This window comes from Xiphophorus couchianus, chromosome 20 (genome assembly GCF_001444195.1).
Source record: "Xiphophorus couchianus chromosome 20, X_couchianus-1.0, whole genome shotgun sequence".
In the NCBI taxonomy this organism is placed as follows: Eukaryota; Metazoa; Chordata; class Actinopteri; order Cyprinodontiformes; family Poeciliidae; genus Xiphophorus; species Xiphophorus couchianus.
In genome coordinates this window covers 673,726-690,726 of record NC_040247.1, presented here as the reverse complement: position 1 = coordinate 690,726, position 17,001 = coordinate 673,726, and the positions used below count along the sequence as shown (strand labels likewise).

At 39.8% G+C, this 17,001-nt stretch overlaps 1 protein-coding gene across 2 annotated transcripts in view; it reads left to right on the top strand.

Moving 5' to 3' along the window:
- The window catches only part of flnba (filamin B a), a 69,350-nt gene that overhangs the window by 30,287 nt on the left and 22,062 nt on the right, over positions 1–17,001 (top strand). For both annotated transcript variants that reach the window (XM_028004104.1, XM_028004103.1), the window contains exons 13-23: positions 19–212; positions 640–753; positions 2,187–2,330; positions 6,184–6,307; positions 7,363–7,523; positions 7,606–7,696; positions 8,507–8,661; positions 8,777–8,894; positions 9,698–9,777; positions 9,867–10,052; positions 16,062–16,376. In XM_028004104.1, the coding sequence (XP_027859905.1) occupies positions 19–212; positions 640–753; positions 2,187–2,330; positions 6,184–6,307; positions 7,363–7,523; positions 7,606–7,696; positions 8,507–8,661; positions 8,777–8,894; positions 9,698–9,777; positions 9,867–10,052; positions 16,062–16,376 (1,682 nt within the window). The remainder of the gene's footprint in view (positions 1–18; positions 213–639; positions 754–2,186; positions 2,331–6,183; positions 6,308–7,362; positions 7,524–7,605; positions 7,697–8,506; positions 8,662–8,776; positions 8,895–9,697; positions 9,778–9,866; positions 10,053–16,061; positions 16,377–17,001) is intronic.

The window sequence follows — 17,001 nt, the reverse complement described above, 5'->3', positions numbered from 1 at the left end:
TGGTTTGCTGTGCTTCAGGTTTCGCCATCGAGGGTCCGTCCCAGGCTAAAATCGAGTGCGAGGATAAAAACGACGGGTCGTGTGACGTTCGCTACTGGCCGACAGAAGCCGGGGAATACGCCGTCCATGTGACCTGCGACGAAGAGGACATCGAGCTCAGCCCCTTCATGGCCCACATCGTCCCCGACAACAACACCAACCACCCGGAGAAGGTCGGAGAGACAAAATATACAGATTACTTACTTACAATTAGTGATTTTAGATTAAAATTAGTTGCCATCAAATGACTAAAAACACCTTCCTAGACCTTATTTCACTGTTGTAGTTTGGCCTCCATCCAGTAGAGGGCACAGCTGGTCAGAGCCAGTTGATACAGAATCAAAGATGGCAGCGGTATCCCAGAACATAAGAGCTCTTCAAGTGGTTCTGTTTTGAAATACAAGCTTGATAAACTCCTTAAGTTTCACCTTAGAGACCATCATGCCTCTGGATGCAGGAGAAAACTCACCGCTAATCAATGAATCATGAGTTCATCAGCTTTAGGTTAACTCATTAAGCCCTAATGGAGAAGACTGGAGTATTTTCTCCGTAGTTTGTAACGTTAGTGGGAGGTCTTGATCTCCTTTCCTCTGTTTTCAGGTCCAGGCTTACGGGCCGGGCCTGGAGCCGAGCGGCTGCCAGGTGGACCAGCTGGCCGAGTTCACGGTGGAGGCAGAAGACGCCGGGAAAGGGCCTCTGAAGATCACCGCTCAGGTCAGAGCCTTGAAACGTTCAAACTCTGATTCTTCATGATTAGTTCAAGTCTTAAATCTTCATTTTCAAACCTTCAGTTTTTCCTCTGCTGCCATCAGCTTCACCCTGACCCAACAACGTTTTATTTTTCAAATCTGCATCATCAGACCACAACCATTTAGTCGCCTTTTGCAGTGGAATCGAATAGCAACCATTTCTCACCTTCACTCTGCTAAAACATTTCATATTGTTAGATTTGTGAGTTCTGAGGAAAGCTTAGACTTTTAATTGAAATGAGAAACTTCACTGGTCTGAAGCGTTTTTCTCAACTCCTCACTTTCATCTGGGAAAAGTTTCTTGCATTTTGAAACTATTTGAATGGCATTTCAATGAACTTCAAATTCAAACTTTAACTAGGCCCAAGACTTTCAGTGGCAGGTTCCCTGTTCCAGTCCTGCTTGTCCTGCTGAGGCCTGTCAACAAATTTAGCTGAGCGATAAATTGTCCTAGAATTTATTCCGGTAAATGATAAAATTGTCATTTTGGGACCATCTTCAACAAATGTAATAATGACAAAATAATGCAAGAACATCCTGTCAATAACCAATAAAACCTTAATTTTTGGTGAGCACTTAACGGGGATGTATTATGCAAAATTCACATTTTGCAAGTTTTTGTTCTATTTGGGTTTCTACAGCTTCTAAAAATAACCAACTGGTTGTGTTTTGGCAATAAATGGAAAGAGCCGTTTCAAAAACCTTCTGAATGTAAAGTCACAAATCGGCAGGCACCGCCCCGTTGCCTAGCAACCCCAGCCGAGTTCCGTCCCGTCACATAGCAACCAAGCTGAGCTCCAGCACGTGGTTAGCTGGTTTTATCACTGTATGGAAAACACACAAATTTTGTTGTTGTCTTGCCATCAAGAAACCACTTACTGCATTCTTGTTGGTTGTGCAGGAGGCCCCACTTATGCTTTTCAAAAATGTACAGTTGTGTTTGCAGTCATTTTAAAGTGCGAGTGTAAACATGGAGTTGGAGGGTCGTGGCCAGCAGCAGCTGATGTGGATTTAAAGTGACAAGACGCCCTAAAATCTCAATACAGGCAGAACTGAGCAGATTTTAATTTCATTATCTAAGAATCATTTTGTCCAAAAAAATGTAATGAACATGTTTTGTGTCGCCCATAGATCCATCCTGACCTGATCAAGGAAGTAAAATAGGTCACCTTTAAGAGTAGAACTGGAAGACATTTTAAATACCCAAAAGAACCAAACTAAAGCCTAAATGAAATTGAAATAAAAACCAAACCAGATGAACAAAATCGTCCTTCAACAAATATGATTCATTGGTCTGGGATGAACTACTGGATTTATAAGAAGAGGGGAGGAAAGTGAAGCATTAAACCTGTACTGTGTGATTAACCTGCCCGTCTCGTTGCCATCTGTGTGTTTCAGGATGCAGAGGGGCTTCCTGTGGAGGTGAAGGTGAGGAGCAAAGGGGAAGGCCTGTACCAGTGCTGCTACACGCCCGCCTCCTCTCTGAAGCACACCGTGTCCGTCAGCTGGGCCGGAGTCGGCGTCCCCAACAGCCCCTTCAGGGTAAGCAGCCAATCACAGCCCCTCCTTACCACAGCAAGTAGCTTAACGCTGCTCAAACGCAACGAGCGGGTCGAGGTCGAGACGGTAAAAACGGTCGAGTCAGAGCGATGTTTGATCAAAAGTTCAGCCAGAAAAACCAGGAAACCTCTGATCATCATCACGACTTGCACTGAGCAGAGGTTCAAGTATTAGATGGTCGTTACTGAGCTGTGGAGGCGTTTCTGCAAACACGTTTACGCTTTAAATAAATGGATATATGCATTATGTACTTCCTCAGGTTTACACTGTAAAAACACAAAATCTTACTAAGCATTTCTGTCTAGTTTGCACTACAGCGTATAACGCTTGAAATAACACAAAACCTCAAAAACTCGCGTGTAGCTTTAAGCTAAATACAGGAGCTCGTTCTAAGGAGCAGTATAATGAAAAAAAAATCAAAAAATCTTCTTGTTTAGCTTTACATTATGTTAATGATGTTCCCTCATCAAAAACATAGCTGCCTTAATCTCCATGGCAACCACTCAGCTGTGCAAAATGCATGGTTGGACTTAGCCCTGCCTTTGAGACTAAGCTCCTCCCTCTCAGCTCCTTCAGACTAGCCAGCAGCAATTTGCAAACACCTGGTGCAACTACTGAGCTCATTATAGGAGCTACTTGGAGTAACGCCGGTAAAAACGTTGTTAAAGGGCTGATAGAGGAGCCATGTTTTGTAGAAGGCGGAGCTTCAGAAAGAGCAGGAGTTTTTAAAGAGACATGCCCAATTTCAAGATGTCAAATCAAGAAATAAAGTTTCTTTTAAGTCATGTTTGATATATATAGCATTTTTATGACAAAGTTAACTAAGTTACTTGATTACCTACCTGGAAAGCATGTAATACTGCCTCTTTAAATACTGATAAAGAAGTTATTGACATTATTAAAATGTCTTGTTATAAGTGAAATAATTTTAGTGGAGCTAGTACATTTTAATCAACATTAAGGATTTTCCTTAAAAAAGTTACTTAAGTTAGGTTTGTCTTAATTCAATGAGGTATAAGATATTTGCACTAAATTAAACCAAAAATACTTTGTGTTTTTGCAGTGTACGATCTTTGTACTCAGTTTGATCTCAAAGTCGCCTTCGAACAAAGCAAGACATAAAATGTCTGTCGTCTTTAAGTTTGAATGATTCAGTGAAATCCTTGAACCTCCTTCACCTTTTTTAATGAGTCTATTTTATCTGAATAAATGCAGATGAATCTGTTTCTGCTGGTTAAAGTGATTTATGTTTTTGGCAGGTGTTTTATTTTAAAAGTATTTACTGAAGTTACTGACTGAACTATTCAGCTAAGACATGTTTCTGAATGAAACATCTTGATTTTTGTCCAGATGTAACGGCTGTCCTTTATGTTCAACTACTGATCAAAAAAATCCCAAAAGCTTTTATTTTTATACGTTGTGAATTTGTTTTGTTCTGTTTAACTCGGCTGTGCTGTCTCACTGTCTCACTGTGTCTTGTGTTTGTTTCACTCTTCATGCACTGATCACCCATGTCTGCACTGTAATCCCTATGAATGTAGTTTTATTGTTTTTAAGTGTATCTTTTTATTAAGTTTCACTCACCTGAACCTTTTGTGACTCAAAGCTAATCACGCAAATTATTTTATTTTCAACCTGTGCTATTCTTCACAAAATAATCAATCACTAGTTTTTTCAAATTTACACAAAATCCACAGATCCCTGCATTTTTTGCACTATTGCAGTTACAGATTAAAATTTTTCTTGAGTTTACATGATGCTAACTCCCACCAACAGGTGGCAGTATCTCTTACTACTGCCTCACTTGATGTCAAGTTATAATCTGCAGTTGATACAAACAGTCACATTTACTCTGTTCTCTCTGGAAGTGAGGGCATTATTTTGCAATAAGGTACTTTTTTAGGGTTTAATGAGGGGAAAAAATTGCTAAATTTCTTGCAAATATTTCTAAAGTATCACCAAAAAAATAAAAACCATGAAAAAAAGGACTGAATAATAATATGTTGAAATGGACCAGTGAGAGTTTAGATCTGGGAGTCTTAGCAGAGTGGAGGCTCTTCACACATAGAGGATCTTTGAGTGTTGACTGTACTGTCAGTATAAGGTCAGTTTCTCACTAAACCCTGAGCTGCTGCTGTTTTCATTGAGTCAGAAAACGTTAGCGATGCAGCAGCTTGTCTGACGAGGTTTGAAACCTTTGGCCAAATCATCAGCAGCACAGGAGCAGAAATGTATGGTTTGGAAAACCTCACAGGTTCAGATTAGTGGGGCTTTCACATCTTTTTTTTTACTGTCAAATGAAAACCTTTTTCATTCCATTTGTCATTCTAAGATTGATGATAAATAGAAAATGAACGTAGATTTTCCATGTGTATTGAATTTAAGGTGATCTGTGTCCTTAGTGGAAAAGGTTTTCTTTGTGCAGTTAATGTTTACTAACCACTCCTCTCCACTAACATCTCTCTGAATTCTGTTAGTCATATTTTAGTCCATCAGTTTACCAGCTGTCCTCTCTTGCTCTGTGTTCTGGTTTCACCTGCAGCGTAATCTCATGAGAAACTGAAATAGTGTTTGCAAATCGTTCAGGAATTTCTGACGATGCCAACAGAAATCAGAAGTTGGCAGAGACGCTTGAATTATCTAAATGAGGAGCAGCAGAAGAATCTGAGTATTTATAGAAGTTTCTCTGTAATAAAAAGCAACATTTGGATCAGGATTACTGATCCAAATAGCTCTGAGACCATAAAGGTCCAAACATCATTTCAAGAAGTCAAAGTTTAAAAGCTGCACCTTTCCTTTCCAACTGGTTTTAAAATTCCAACTGGTCTGAAGGACGGCTGGTAAACTGGACGTTAATCTTCATCATAAGAACTTGGAGATGCTGAATCATTTCAAATTTCATTGGAAAGAAACAATTTTTATTCATTTTTGTGTTCAGATCTTATTTACTCATTGTACTGAAATACTTTTACTTTAATCAGTAAATCAAATGAAAGTTAAATTGGTTTAAAAAAATAAAGTTTAATTGAAATGTTTTACTGTCGTTTGGCTCTTTTGTTTTGTTTCTACCTGGTTATTATTCGGTGCATTTAAAATATGAAATGCTGATTTAAATCATAATATTATGTCTTAACTTGGGTTGTTTCTGTGAAGAATCCAAAGATGTAAAAGGGAAAAAAAACATCTAAAAACACTTAATTTGTTGGAAGAGTTTTGAGAAAATGTGAATAAATCCTGTCACCTGACAAAAAACAAAAGTTTTACTTTAAGGAACAAGAATCTAATATATTTGGGCTTTTAAATATTTATCTGCAATTCTAATGACTGTCTTGTCATATTTTAATTCACCAGCATCAATTTTTATTATATTGAGTATTAAAATTCAAATTTGATCCTGAATATTTAAATGTTTTTAAGGGTGTTTCAAATAAATCACCGAATTAATGAGAATAAACCAGCAAAAAGCTTAAATAAATATGAGCATAAAAGTAAATTTAAACATAATTACTATTCATTTTTTTAGTTGTAAGATTTTAAAAAATGACTAAAACTGATGCATTTATTGTCTGGTCATGATTCTGGTCTGTTTGGGTCCGAAGCTTGAAGTTTAAATCTGCAGCTCTACTTCTAGGTCAAAACTTCTCAAACTAATAAATTATTGAATTCCTGATTGATTGATGTAATACTTCATTTCAGCATCAATGTCCATTGGATGCATATAAAAGTGCTTTTATTGTGAAGGGGCAAGTGTTTCTGCTGTATTTGCATTCTGAGAATGTTGCTTCAATTAAAGAGCCATGTGGGCGTGTGTGTGTGTGTGTGTGTGTGTTTGCAGGTGAACGTGGGGAAAGGAAGTCACCCCAACAAGGTGAAGGTGTTCGGTCCCGGAGTGGAGCGAAGTGGGCTGAAGGCCAACGAGCCGACACACTTCACCGTGGATTGTTCAGGAGCCGGAGACGGTACAATACACACACACACACACACTTTCATGACCCTGAAATATGCCTGCAGGAAATTCATACGCTGAGGAACACACACATGGTCCGCACACCACATAGTGGACAGACAGCGGAGCACCTTCTCACATAGGCTGCTCCAGCTCCGCTGTCGTAGGGACAGATACAGGAAATCCTTCCTGCCACTGTACAATAAAAGCTAAATCATTGTTCTGCTCTAATCAGTCCGATTTCACACAACTGCACTGTGGCACACTGCTGTACATATATTTACATATACATACTGTATCTGCATTTTTTGAATCTTTGCAAGGACTGCTCTAAGCTGCTTTTATATTGACAGCATGTTATATTTTATTTTATCTACAACTACTACTCAGTGGTGGTTGTTATTGTGTCTTGTCTCTATGCTGCTGTAACTGCGAAATAATTTCCCTGCTGGGATGAATAAAGTTATTCTATTCTATTCATCACCTGCTCACACTCCCTCATGTTCATCATTAACAGTCAATGATTAGGGGACAGAAACGTCCTAAAATACTTGGAAAATGAGTTTTTGGGGAAATTAAAACTCTTTTTAGGAGTTTGGTTTGACAAGAAATGAAGTCTGTTTACAAATCTGCAGATATTTTGATTGTTTTTGTAGCTTTTTGCTCAACCTTCCCCATATTTTCTCTGAACCAACAAATTACATAAACGATAAATGATTACAATGTGGCTCTTAAAACAGGACAAAAGATCTGACTTCATCTTTCATGAGCTGAGCAGAGTTGGAGGCTGTTTGGTTTCTGTTGTGTTGAGATGAACATAAACTCACATGGAGAAAGTGAAAATCTCGAAGCCGTCATTGGTTTCACTCTCTGCAGTGTCGTCTGTCTGCTCACTTCATTTTTTGAATTCTTCGCTCTGTTTAAATTACTGGAAAACCTGCAGCATCCCGAGTATTTCAGGTGTCGGTGAAACCGGCCGGCTCCCCCTAGAGGCAGAAACTGTCTCTACACCCGTAAGGGCCCGGCAGGTATCGGGTTGTGCAGCTGGTTTGTTCTGTTTGTGTTCAGGGGACGTTAGCGTGGGCATCAAGTGGGACTCCAGCACAGACGGTGACCAGGAGGCCGACGTGGACTTTGACATCATTCCCAACGCCAACGACACGTTCACCGTCAAATACGTCCCTCCTGCTGCGGGCAGGCTGACGGTGAAAGTCATGTTCACCGACCAGGTGCGAGCAAAGCTCTGAAACGCCAAGCCGGGAGCTTCATAAAGTTTGTGATGTCATTTATTTGTATTTGGATGATCTCCAGGAAGTCCCTCTCAGTCCGTTCCTGGTGAAAGTGGAGCCGTCTCACGATGCTTCGAAGGTTAAAGCCAAAGGTCCGGGACTCGCCCCGACCGGTGAGGAATCTCACTCCGCTTCAGCAATGCACGATTATTTTAGAAATTAAGTTATTCCAACTCTTAATCGACTATTCTGACAATTAATCAGCTGCTTTGACAATCAGATAAAGAAATTGGGACATTTTTTAATCTGATTTCTTATATTTTTTTACAATGTCAGAAATACATTAAAATGCAAATAAATGATTCGCATCCTTTTCTATATAAAAAAAATAGACATTTTATTGCATTAAAGGCAATAACATGCCATTCCTTTAGTGAATTATTGATCATTTAGAGCAAAGGATAATATAAATACAGCTGATGTGTTTAATTTTTGAATTAAATGATCAATAACTGGATGGAAAAAAGGTGCCTGAGTTTGAGTTTTATTTTTTTACATAATTTGAAGCAGCAAAAGCAAAATCTGCCTCTAGAGGTTTTCTGAGCAGAACTACAATAGAAATTCACAAATAATTTTTTATAAAGTCACAAAAACAGCATCATATTACCAGAATTAAATTCCAATTTCATCATCTATTACTACTTCACTCTAGTATTTTTTGCTTTATCTGTATTTATGACTTTATTCTCATAATCTTTTATTAAAATGTCTTTAATACTCAGTTGTCCAGATCATATTTACAAACATTTTTTAACAGCTTTTCTTCAGCTAATTTTCATTTTTTGTTTGTATTCTCCAGTTAACAATTAACCGATCACTAAATTAGTTGACCGTTATTTCAAGAATAGATTAATCAGGATTAATGTGATCGTTGGAGTATCTCTGCTGGTTTTGAACTCTTTTCTGTCTCTGCACCTGTGCAGGTGTGGAGAGTGGTAAGCCGACCCATTTCACCGTGGTAACCAAAGGAGCCGGTAAAGCTCCGCTGGACGTTACCTTCTCCTCGTCGGTGAAAGACTTTGACATCATCGACAACTACGACTACTCTCACACCGTCAAGTACATGCCTGTGCAGCAGGTCTGAGAGCATTCATGCTAAATGCTCTCTAATCCAGCATTTAGAATGGGATTAGGATGAAACTACGTCACTCTGCAGTGAGACAGGAGCTTGATTTAGCTCTGGGTGTCTGCAGGGGGAGATGACCATCGTGGTGACCTTTGGCGGTGACCCCATTTCCAGCAGCCCCTTCACGGTTGGCGTTGCTGCTCCGCTGGACCTCAGCAAAGTCTCTGTGGACAACCTGGACGGAAGTGAGACGTTTTGTTTTTTACTGGAGGCTGTGAGACGTTCAGGGATCGTCTGAAACTTCAGCTCTGAACTATCAGGAGTTTTATCTGATAGTTTTTGCTTCTGCAACTAATGATTGTTATAGATATGGATTAATCTGGTGAAAATTAAGTTAATAAACATTTTATTGGCTAAAATGCAATAACACGATTCCTTTAGTGAATGCTTGATCATTTGAAACAAAGGAAGCATCTGCAGCACAAAAAGAAAAGTTCAGCGCGTTCTGCCCCAAACCTCTGGAGGGCTGATCTGGTTTATCTATCTGATCAGAACCTGGATTGCTAAAAAAAAATGAAGGAAATAAAGAAAATAGGATTTTTTTTTTAACAGAAAAAAGTTTGATGTAAAAAATAGGTTTTATTTATTTTTACAAAATTTGAACCAGGTGAAGCTGAAACTATGAAACTTGATTTCTGGGTAGAACATATTATCTTTCTACATTTTTTACAAAAAAATTGTAGAAAGATAATATGTTTTCTTTACATGTAGAAATGTATCTTCTACATGTAAAAAGTAGAGAATACATTTCCCTACCTGTTACTGATTGTGTTTCAACAATTGACTTTTTTCCGTCTGTATACTCCAGCTAATGATAATTAAATGCTAAATTAGTTGACGATAATTTCGGTAATTGATTCGTTGTGATTAATCTGATTAATCGCTTCATTCCTCCTTTATATTTTCTGAAATTGTATTATTTTGCGTCATCCAAAACGAGAGGATCGTGTTTCTGAGTCGCAGCTGAAGCTTCCTGAACTCGTTCCAGGGGTGGAGGTGAACGAGGAGCAGCAGTTCATGGTGGACACTCAGGGCGCCGGAGGCCAGGGTCAGCTGGAGGTGGAAGTGGTCGGTATTAACGCTGCAGTTTACATTTTTGTAGTTTTTTAACTCAACACTGATAATGACGAAGCCCTTTCCGCTCCTCTTGTTTCCAGCTGAGTCCCAGCCAGAGAGCGGTGCCTTGTAAAGTGGAGCCTCAGCCGGGGAGAGCAGCCGTCAGTTTGGTCCGCTACACCCCGAGAGAGGAGGGCGTCTACGCCGTCAACGTGTCCTACGACGAGCACCCCGTTCCGGGAAGCCCCTTCCCTGTGGAGGCCCAGCTGCCTCCAGACCCCAGTAAGGTGAGCGCAACACGCCGTCCGCAAGGAGGAAAACTGACACTTTCTGGTGTTTTTATTTCAGGTTTGAACCATAAAGAAACCATCTGCTAACAGCAGAGCTAACTTTTCATTTAGCGGTTTTGCTAGCTTTGACTTGGCACTAAATCGCTAATTTACTTAGCTGTTTTGTGTCTTGGTTAGTTTGACATCTGTGTCGATGTTTTGGCATTTAGACATGTATATTAATGCTCTTATTTTGAAGCCACCTTGTGCAGCACTTCCATTTCCTCTCCTCACTTTCTCTTTCTCCACTAACTTTATTTAAAGCAAGAAACCAACAGGAATAAAATAAAACGGAGCGAGATATGAACTTAAATATCTGAGGAACATATAAATAAGACCAAGATTAGTGTTGTGCCAGTTGGGTTTAGTTTTTAAAGGCAGATTAAATTTAAATTGAAGTTAGCACTTTAGCATTAGCTTCTACCAAATACAGTGTTGTAGCCGTTTAGTGTTGGGACAGCTAACATTTATTAGTGCTTTAAAGTTAATGTCACTAACATTTTAGTTATTTGCAGACGTGGGACTAGTTACATTTACTCGAGTAGCATTTAGGAGTACTTTTACTGCCCATTACCAACTGTAAGTTTGGTTTTTTTTAAAACATTTTTATTAGTTTTGTGTTTTCACAAAAAGAAAAAATAGAAAATTTTACACTGTGCTGCCTATCGCCTTACATGAGTATGAGATATGGAACAAAAACAAACATAAAAATAAAATAAAAGGAAGCCGCCGTACAATGCCAGATTCATGTTAAATCATGTCTTCAGTGGTTGGCAAACATTAACAGACATATTTAAAGCCTGACATCAACACAATCATATTTATCCAGGTGATCAAAGAAATAAGAAAGATGCATAGAAATACAGAAGGAGGATGTTCTTTACTTAAGACCTGGTGAGATCTTCCACTTTCTAGGATTCTGACCTCATCACAAGTTGTCTCAGCTCTTTAGGTAAATAGCTGAGCAACAGATCACAGATCAATAAAATGTTTCTCATTACTCTTAAGAACTGAGGGAGGACCCTAAATATTTCTCTATACCATTGTGTGATAGTTGGTGGTTTATCCTTAATCCAATTAATTTAAATGCATTTTCTAGCCAAAAGCAATAATTTGTCACAAAGTTTGAAGTGCGATTGTGTCAGAGTGACTGATTTTGAAGGGAGGCCAAGAAGAAACAGACCTGGGCCACATCTGATTTTTACATGAAACGCGTCACTCAGCTCTTTAGAAATTGCAGCCCAGAATCGTTTAATCAGTCTGCATTGCCAGAAATAATGGTAATACGTTCCAACCTCTCTTCCACATTTATTGCATAAGGCAGAGAGCTGGCGATCCATCTTATTCAGTATAAAAGGTGTTATATGTACATGATGTATTTTATACTGTGTCTCTGAGCATATTACATACAGTATAAAGGTTGAATTAACCATATTAATGGCTTCATCGTCATTCTCCATGTATGCTGTGTCAAGGTGTCCCTCCCATTTCCGTGCAATGTCCCTGGACGGCCTGGGGTAAGAGAGTAGAGCACTGCAGAGAAAGCAGAAATAAAATTCCTACGTTTTTCCTGGTCGACAAGGAATTTCTCAATCTCATTGTGTGTGGCCAAGCCAGAATCAGAGAGCCTCAGAACCAATGAAATGGCGAATTTGGAGAAAACCAAAAACGTGTTCTTTAGGGATACCAAATTTTGACTGCAATTAGGCCTGTCGCGATAAATGATAAATCGATTAATCGTACGATAAATTAAAACTACCGACGCTTTATCGCCTCTTCCGGCCTTTTTCTCTTTCTGTTAATGACACTGAATGTAAAAAGGCTCAACTCCTCCCTTCCTCATTTCCTTAGTGTAAAGCCCAGCGCACACGACACGATCTTAGATCTATCGGCTGATTGTTGGCCCATTTTCAAAACCTAACAGACCACACATTAGCCGACAGAAATCCTTGGTATAACGGTTCCATCCGGTTCGATCCTGCTGTGTGGTGTCCAACAATGGGCACAAAATAATGGCTACAAGTTCAGTGAACTAATTTTAAAACCAGGCATTAATCAATGCTTTACTATAATCTACCTGCAATGCATGTGGCTAGTGTCAGCGTAAAGTCCTGACTGAATGAAAATCATTATAAACTATTTACGTCACGTTAACAAAGAACAGCTGAAAAGTTACCGGGTTTATCAACTGCAGTATTTCGCTCCAACTCCTCCTCTTGTCATTTCTATATTCTTTGCATGTTGAATAAACATTAATGTTGTTTCCACATATCATCTCCAATGTCCGCTGGACTTCGGGTTGCGCTGTGTCAGCTGTTTGGGATTCCCCTCCGTAATTTACCCTCAGAAAGTGCAGAGGAGAATCCAGGCTTTCTGATTGGCTGCCTGTCACATTCAACAGGCTGCGTTAAGATCCCAGTCGGGGAAAACCCCTGATTTAGATCGGAGCGATGATCTACCATAACACACCACACAATCTTAGAAAGACCAACGATCTAAGATTGTTATAAGGGGAAAAATAGGAGCAAAAAATCATGTAGTGTGAACTATTGCATCAGGTAGTCGATGTGCCCATTTTCTCTATTTAAATCTAATTATTACTGAAGGGCAATATAGTATATAGACTTCATAATCTGCACTCTTTCGGTTGAATGCAGTATTTATTTCCACTTTTACTTTATGTTGTTTAATTTTTTTTTTAAGTGCGTTTTTTGTTAATAGAGACTGAGAATCCATTTTATTTTTGTTTTTGGTTGTTTTGTTTATTTTGTTTATCAGCTCCAGTGTTAAATATTCTTTTGAAAATAAAGTGTATCTATCTTTGGCAGGAAATCACATGCATTATTACATCATTTCCATTAAATCAGTGTAAAAAGGTCTTCAAACAATATTATCGTTTATCGCAATAATTTTTGAGACAATTAATCGCTCAGCAAAATTTGCTATCGTGACAGGCCTAACTGCAATTGTTGAAAAGTCATGATTACGTTCTCCGATCACTCTCACTCCTCTGCTATGCCACAGGTCAAAATGTTGGGCTGAAGGCCTGGGATAAAATCCTGGTTCCTTGTAAAAGGTGTCAGGAGTGAGGAGCAGAGCCCACCTCCTGAGTGGTTCCAAATTCTCTGCCACACCCTAACTGTGTTATAAATGATTGGATTATGTTTAATATCTCTTGATAGCCTTTTCCTATCTCCGGTTGTGAGGCTCCACAAGGAAGCAGGCTGAGAGGCCCACGAGTCAAGGCAAGGGTTCGAGTTGAGATGAGCATGAAACCACTCCCACAGATAACGAGCATGGCAAGCCCAATTGGAATAATAGATGTTTGGCAAAGCCAAGCCACCTCTGTCCACAGGGAGCTGTAAAGCTGTGATTTTCTATCATGGTCTCAATGAATCTGGAAAATGCTCTCTCTATATCCACAGTAAGTTTTTTGGATAGCCAAAGGGGTAACATTTGGAGGGGATATAAAAGTCGTGGGAAAATGTTCATTTTAATTAAACTTATACGCCCCATAAGTGATAAGGGAAGGTCAAACCACCTTTCCAAGTCCCTCCTTATTTCCCTAAGTGTTGGAGAGAAGTTGAGCTTCCATAGCTCTGTCAGGTTAGGGGTCACATTAGTTCCAAGGTAAATGAAGCCATGTTGGGACCTACCAGAGGGTAGGTCCTGGACAGTAGCACCACCTAATGGCACTGCTTCCGATTTATCAAAATTGATTTTATAACCTGAGAAAGAACCAAACTCATAAATAGTGGACAAGATAGCTGGTATCGAGATGTCAGGTTTTGTTACGCTATTTTGTGAACTTTACCGCCAATCATCACGCCATGTACATTTTGTTATGATCTAATAACCACTGCTAGGGGCTCCAGCACAAGAGCAAATAGAAGCGGGGATAGAGGACAACCCTGTCGAGTAAAAGGTGGAGGTCGAACACCATTAGTCATAACACAGGCAGACGGGGAACTGTAAAGTATCTTGATTCATTTCAGAAAATCGCCTCCTATCCCGAATCTCTACAAAACATTAAATAAGTACTTCCACTCAATCCTATCAAAAGCCTTTTCAGCATCTAAAGATACAGCAAAGGCTCTACAATTCGTTTGACTTGAGTACTGAATTATGTTAAGTAATCTTCTCATATTTGTGAAGGAGAAACGATTGTGTATGAACCCAGTCTGATCTGGATTTATTAAGAAAGTCAAAAGCTTCTCCAGCCTCATTGCCAGTAATTTAGAGCAGCTTACTATCTACCCCGACAAGGCTAACAGACGTCTGATGGTTTATCTTTTTAAGGATGAGGTTGATGTTCGCCAGGTTAAGTGTTGGAGGAAAGTCTCCACGCCCAAACGAGTGTATAAACATGTCAGTAAGTGGTCCCACCACTAGGTGGCTTGGTTTCTTATAGAATTCTGGACAGAAGCCGTCCAGAAGGTCCAGGAGCTTTTCCACCCTTAAGGGAGGTTATCTTTATAGAGAACATTTTAATAGGTTGCATATATGGTCCAAATATATATCAGGCTACTTTCTTCCCAAAGCTTTTGTCGGATATTGCATCGGTAGTGTAACGCTTGGGTTGTGTTTAAGGGAGGAGAGGAGGCGGCAGACTCGTCAGGACGGTCAAAAACGCCCAACCACACTGGTACTGGGAATTCCAGTGTTGTCCTTTAATAAATACGCTCTTCACCAACCTTACAAAGCCGGTTGAACGGCTGCTACATTATCAGACATGAAAATGAGAAGAGTTCAAACAACCCGTAACGTTACTAAAGAAAGTTAGGGAGCTAACATGTCCGTCTATATCACGTTTCTCCCACGCTCTCTACAGAGAAGCCGTGGCGCATACTTGTGACATCATTAGCAATACTAGAGTATCTTAAAGAGACACTACACAATTACGGCTGTTAAAGCACACACAGCGTATATTGTATTGGGGGGGGGGGTTAATTGCATTCATGACCCATGTGTTGACCAGTCTTCTCCTAGATCTACTACAACATCAAGAAAAAGTCTGAGATAGAGAGAGTTTTGCCAAGACTTGGAACTGTACGACACCTGGAGAGTCACTAACCTGAGATAAGAACATATCGGCCATCATTGTCGCTCATAGTTTTCTCCAATGTAAAGGGAAGACTGTAATGGATTAGTATGGCAGCTCCTCTACTCTTAGTAAAACACCTGGGTCCCGCCGCCGCCATGTCATCCTCCACCGCTGAAATGCGGTGCTCTGCATCCGTAATGCGCTCCGTGTTGGCTTCTAATTTAGCAGAAATGTTACTCAAAGTGGCGGTAAAGTCCTTAAATTTTCTATCCATCAGAGCTGAAATCTTCTCGGTGACAGATTGAGAAATATCTGCGGCTAGAGCCGCTAGCGAGCAGCTTGTGCTGTTGAGTTGCCGATTAGCTTCTTTGCTAGTTAGCATATTCTTCCTTGTTGGCTCTTCAGTTGGTTTATAGGCGGAAGATTTGGCTGTTTCAGGGCTGGGCATGGTGTCGGGTTGCTATAAGATAAGCCTACAGCTTTTTAGTTCAGATGGAATGAAAAAATAAACCAAATTGTCTCGAGAGAAATGGGAGCAAAGCGACAAGCTTCCGCTCAGGGTAACTGCGTCACGTGACCCGACTGTAAGTTTTATTATGTAAAGTTTAATATCGAAAAGTGTTGATTTAAGTGTTTCTGGATATTTGTAGTCATTTTTAATGTTTAATTTGCCAGAATTTGCACATAACTATATATTTAGTAATAGTTTGTAATAAAAAAAGCAGTTTCTAATAAAATAAATTTAAATCAAACGCAAACAAAAGAAGAATAATGGAATTTTAAAATGTTGAATCAGATTTTATGATCAGTTTCTCAGCGCTTGATTCGCCTCCTCACCAAATACTTTTTTACTCTGACCAAAGTATTTATTTCCCTGGTTAACTTCAGGTTTAAATGAAAACGTCGGTCTGTTGTGGTTCCAGGTGAAGGCGTTCGGTCCCGGTCTGAAGGGAGGTTTGGTCGGCGACCCGGCCGAGTTCACCATCGACACGAAGGGGGCCGGAACCGGCGGTCTGGGCCTGACGGTGGAGGGTCCGACCGAGGCGAAGATCGAGTGTTCGGACAACGGCGACGGCACCTGCTCCGTCTCCTACCTGCCCACCGAGCCCGGAGACTACCTGGTCAACATCCTGTTTGAAAACGTCCACATCCCCGGCTCGCCGTTCAGAGCCGACATCCAGATGCCCTTTGACCCCTCCAAGGTGGTCGCCTCAGGGTCGGGGCTGAAGAAGGCGAAGGTGAGACTTTTCTGCTGCTTTTATTGTTCAGCCATCTTGAGTTCTTCAAGTTTTAGTCCAAACTAAAGATGCGCCGATCCGATATTAATATCTACATTGATCCCAATATTGAGAAAAATTATGGATCGGGTATTGATAAGGTTTCTGATCCATGAGGGCAGATCTATTCAGTCTAATTCTAGGCTTTGTTCTCTCAGCGACGCCATGCTTCATTATTTATTTTGTTATTTTTCTAAATTCCTAAACCACTTGAAAGTAGTTTTTTTGTAGTTTATTTTGTACATGTAGTTTGTTTTTACTTCGCAATTTTTTGACATCAGCTGCTATTCTCCTAATTGCCCTGACTGAACAAATTAAAGTTGTTTTTTACAGGTTTCAACTGGTGAAGCTAATGGTGTATTTAAATGTGCTGTTCTGGTCCAGAGTTATAAAATACATTTATAATTCAATACATTTTTAAAAAGAAGCATTTTAAGTCAATCAGCTGCTTTCCTGTATCGGGTCGGTATTGTTTGATACTAAATCTCACATATGGTATTGGAAGTGAAAAACGTGTCTTGGTGCATCCCTAATAAACAAACAACTTTCCAAGGTTATTTCTCCAGAAATAATCAAATGTATAAAC